The 3693-nt window shown below is 40.8% G+C and overlaps 1 protein-coding gene across 1 annotated transcript; it reads left to right on the top strand.

The window, feature by feature from the left end:
• Positions 1 to 1257: 1257 nt before the first annotated feature.
• Positions 1258 to 3035, top strand: LOC138349484 (uncharacterized). Its single transcript, XM_045749206.2, has 4 exons — positions 1258 to 1888; positions 2059 to 2233; positions 2406 to 2508; positions 2774 to 3035. The coding sequence occupies exons 1-4, from the start codon at positions 1670 to 1672 to the stop codon at positions 2928 to 2930; spliced, it is 654 nt and encodes a 217-aa protein (XP_045605162.1). The 5' UTR covers positions 1258 to 1669; the 3' UTR covers positions 2931 to 3035.
• The last annotated feature ends 658 nt before the right edge of the window (positions 3036 to 3693 follow it).

Genomic DNA, 3693 nt, shown 5'->3' with positions numbered 1-3693 from the left:
CTCTTGGTCGATATACTAGAAAATGAGTATACCTTATAGTTAAGTTTAAATGATCAGAGGTTGTTAAGTATGGTAACATGACCGGGAGTGGCAGAAAATGTTCAATAGTAATGTTCAACCTCGCATTCTCATTGAGACAAAAAAATAAGAAAAATCAAATGTTAAATAAACAGCAGGTGATTTTGTTATGGCTGTCAATAAGTGGCAATAAGGGCTGCACCGTTTGTATAAACAATGGGCGCTGGAGCACAAGAAAATCATGGGAAGTGGTGAGTACCCGCTAAACACACACCGAAACTACGACGTTGGTACAACGTTCGAACAAGTTTTAACTCCTCCTAATTAGTTATAACAACCAATATAGCAAGTTGTAACAACGTTCTAATACGTCATAAACTCGTTAAGCCAAGATGTAACAACTTTATTACAAGTTGTAACAAGCGGAAAATAGAGACAGTTTTGGTTTGTGTTTCCAGGGGTAAGCTTAGAAAAACGGTTACAAGCTGTTGAGTCTTTGTTTTACAAGTGCTTTAACAACATAAACTATAAGAGTGACACGTGCTATTAAAGTTGTGAAGAAATACAGAGACAAGTATAAAAACAATAAATGTCAAGTACACGTCATCTTAAAATCGGTTTAGACCTTTTTTTTAAATCTTTTTGGAATTAAAAATGCATCATTAGTTTAGGTAAAAACTATGTTTGCTAGTTGACTGTAAAGCAAGTGTCACGGCCTCTACAACCCTAGTGCAGATGATGGTCCTTAAGCTAAACATCACACATTATGTAATGGGGAATAGGAAAATGCACCGAGACGTGTACTCACTTCTTGGTATACATACACTGAGAGATTTTCTATAGTCCTGGACTTAATAAACCTTTTTGCAGTTGATAGGACTTAAGCCAAAATGAAAACCACAGTTGAATATAATTATTCCTAATGCTATTGTCACCAATTTTTCAGTTTTCATTTAAAACGAAAGCGCTGTCACAAAGTCCAGTTGACATTAACAGGAAATGTTACTCACGACAGCCTGAGGCGTTGTTGGTGACCCTGAAGAAACAGTGGCGTCGCGATATATAAGAGGCGAGACCTGGTGGTGGCTACACTCCCTGGCTGCTCACGGTAGGTGTATAGTTCACCTAGCGGGTGGGACAGTGTTCTTCAGGCGGTGTGTGATAGTGTTTTATGGGCGATGGAATAGTGTTCGCTTGGAAACTGTGGCAGTGTTCATCTAAAGGGTGTAATGGTGTTTCTTTGGGATGTAATTTTGTTCTCCAGAAGGATGTGACATTGTTCGGTTGAAGAATGCATTACTGTTCTTCTGGAGGATGTGGCAAAGATCTTCTGGGGGTGTAACAGTGTTTCTCTTGCGGTGTGACTGTTCTCTCCGAAGAGTATCACAGTCTTCTTGTCTGGGGTGGATCAAGGTATCTTTCATGAGGGGTAGACATAGTTGCTAAGGGGAGTGTAGTATTATCCACATGTTGGGAGTTGATCAGTTCAGGAAAATACGGCCACAGAGGTTAATGTAGAACCGGCATCATGGCGAAAACAACGATGTAGATGAAACTAAGAACTACGTGCGGGGATGTGACGGTCTGTCTCATGTTAAGTCTGGCATTAACTAAAGGCCAAGCCTCATGCAGTTCCAGATAAAGGCTATAAATGTACACAACTGTGTTGCAGATGAAGGCTGTTTTGATTCTCTCCGTGGCTGCCGTGGCGACGGCAGGGTATTATAGACCCTATGGATATGGCACTGGTGCGTTGGCTGGGAGACTTGGAGGAGGACTTCTCGGAGGAGGACATCTTGGAGGAGGTGGTCTAGTCGGAGGACCAGCTCATGGTGTCGGTGTTGTTCATGGTGGTGTTGGGTACGCAAAGGTGAGTTGCTTTTTTTATCAAATTTGAGTGATTATGCTTGAATCTTGCTAATGTATAAACGATATCTATTTCAAATTTCCGACAAATAAAACTAAGAAGTCAGTAAACATATTTGTCGAATGAAATTAAAACATGTTTCCACCAACGTGTAGACCAAATGTGTTTTCCAGGTGGACCTGAGTGTGGGTGGCAGCGACTATCACTTCTCGTGGCGTCACGATGGTGGCAAGAACTATGACGGGCACAGTGCCAACTATTACTGCTCCAGCCTGGGCAAGGGATGGCAGGGCGTCAGCATCGAGACTCCTGAAGAGGACAAGATTATCTCAGACATCATCTACAAAGGTTGGGTTGCGCAGTGTTAACAGGAATACAACCATTTCACAATAGCACAACAAAATATGCTTATCCAGTAAAGTTTCTATCGCGATAAAGAATCTTTCCAATCATTATGTGAACTTATGTGACTTGTCAATCCAGTGACATTAATATCATAGTTAACTACGTATTTCCGCAGACAATGTGAAGTACATCTGGACGAGCGGTTATCGTAGCGGTTATGGCTTCCTCTGGGGCTCCGGTGCTCCCTTCTACGGCATCAACTGGTCTTACACCGGCAGGTAAGTCTTGCCCTTGCGGGCTTCCTGCCTTCTGGTCCTATGCAATGGTAAATGCAGTTGACAAGTTGGCCAAAGTCCTACTTTAAATTTATATAACAGTAAATGAATCAAAAACTTATAAAGTAAAGTAAAAATCAGCACTGTTAACCGTTATTAATATAAACTGAAAAGATCATCCAATAAATGAAAAAAACGTTGTAAACAATAAAATTTAAAATATTTAAAATAAATAACTAGTTATAATATTATCTTAACTCTTCCTCAGCGAGGGGCTTCCCCAGCCAGACAACGCTGAGGGCGGGAAGGAGTTCTGTCTGGCAGTGCTCAACAACTTCTACAATGACGGCATCAGATGGCACGACGTCGCCTGCCACCACGAGAAGCCCATCATCTGTGAGCGCCGTGGGGTTTACTATGGCTGAGCAGCCCATCACTGACTGCACTCCAAGATGACCTGGGATCATAATGATAAATTCTCTATAATCTGGAGATATTCATTCGGTTAATAAATGTTGCAGAGAAGGAAATTTGTTCTTTTTATTCTGAAATGTGGAGAGGTTTTATAGATTTGCATTGTTTTGTACGCAGGTTTATCTGGAAGGCTACGCAATCCTTTCTGCCTTAAATTAGGTTTTTACTCCTCTAAAATAATTTGGCAGTTTTATGTATAAAATTTTTCAACTTCCTTTTGAAGTTAAAAATATTTGAAATACAGATCAAATTCGTGCTCAAATAATTGATGGAACTTATTCTTTCATAGTAGCATATGTCTACATGAAAGAGGTCAGATTATTGCAATTTTCCTCTAGCAACGTCCCATGGTGAATTGTGATTGTATGGCGAGGGTCAAAGGGGGTGTTGGGGTCAACTCCAATGCCTCGACTTTAAGTAGGATTTGAACTTTTTCCGACAAGCAATAAGTGCTATGAACTCTGAAATATGGGTTTGATTGACAATACAGCGTTTTCCAACTTATTTATCGGCTGTTATCGACATTGAATCAACGTCGATAATGTTGATTGAAGGTTGGTTCAACATTACCCCGAGTATGTTTTGCTCACTGGATGAAAGAAAGGAGGAACAGGGATAGGGAGGGAGGAGAATGAGAAGGAAAATTGGAGAGGGAAGAGAGGGACTTATCAAGGGAAAACGCTAAGCCATTACGACTATGTAGCACTTGGAAGG

Source organism: Procambarus clarkii, chromosome 27 (genome assembly GCF_040958095.1).
Source record: "Procambarus clarkii isolate CNS0578487 chromosome 27, FALCON_Pclarkii_2.0, whole genome shotgun sequence".
Classification (NCBI taxonomy): domain Eukaryota; kingdom Metazoa; phylum Arthropoda; class Malacostraca; order Decapoda; family Cambaridae; genus Procambarus; species Procambarus clarkii.
Note: the sequence above shows the minus strand (reverse complement) of the source record. Positions and strands in the feature narration are given on the sequence as shown.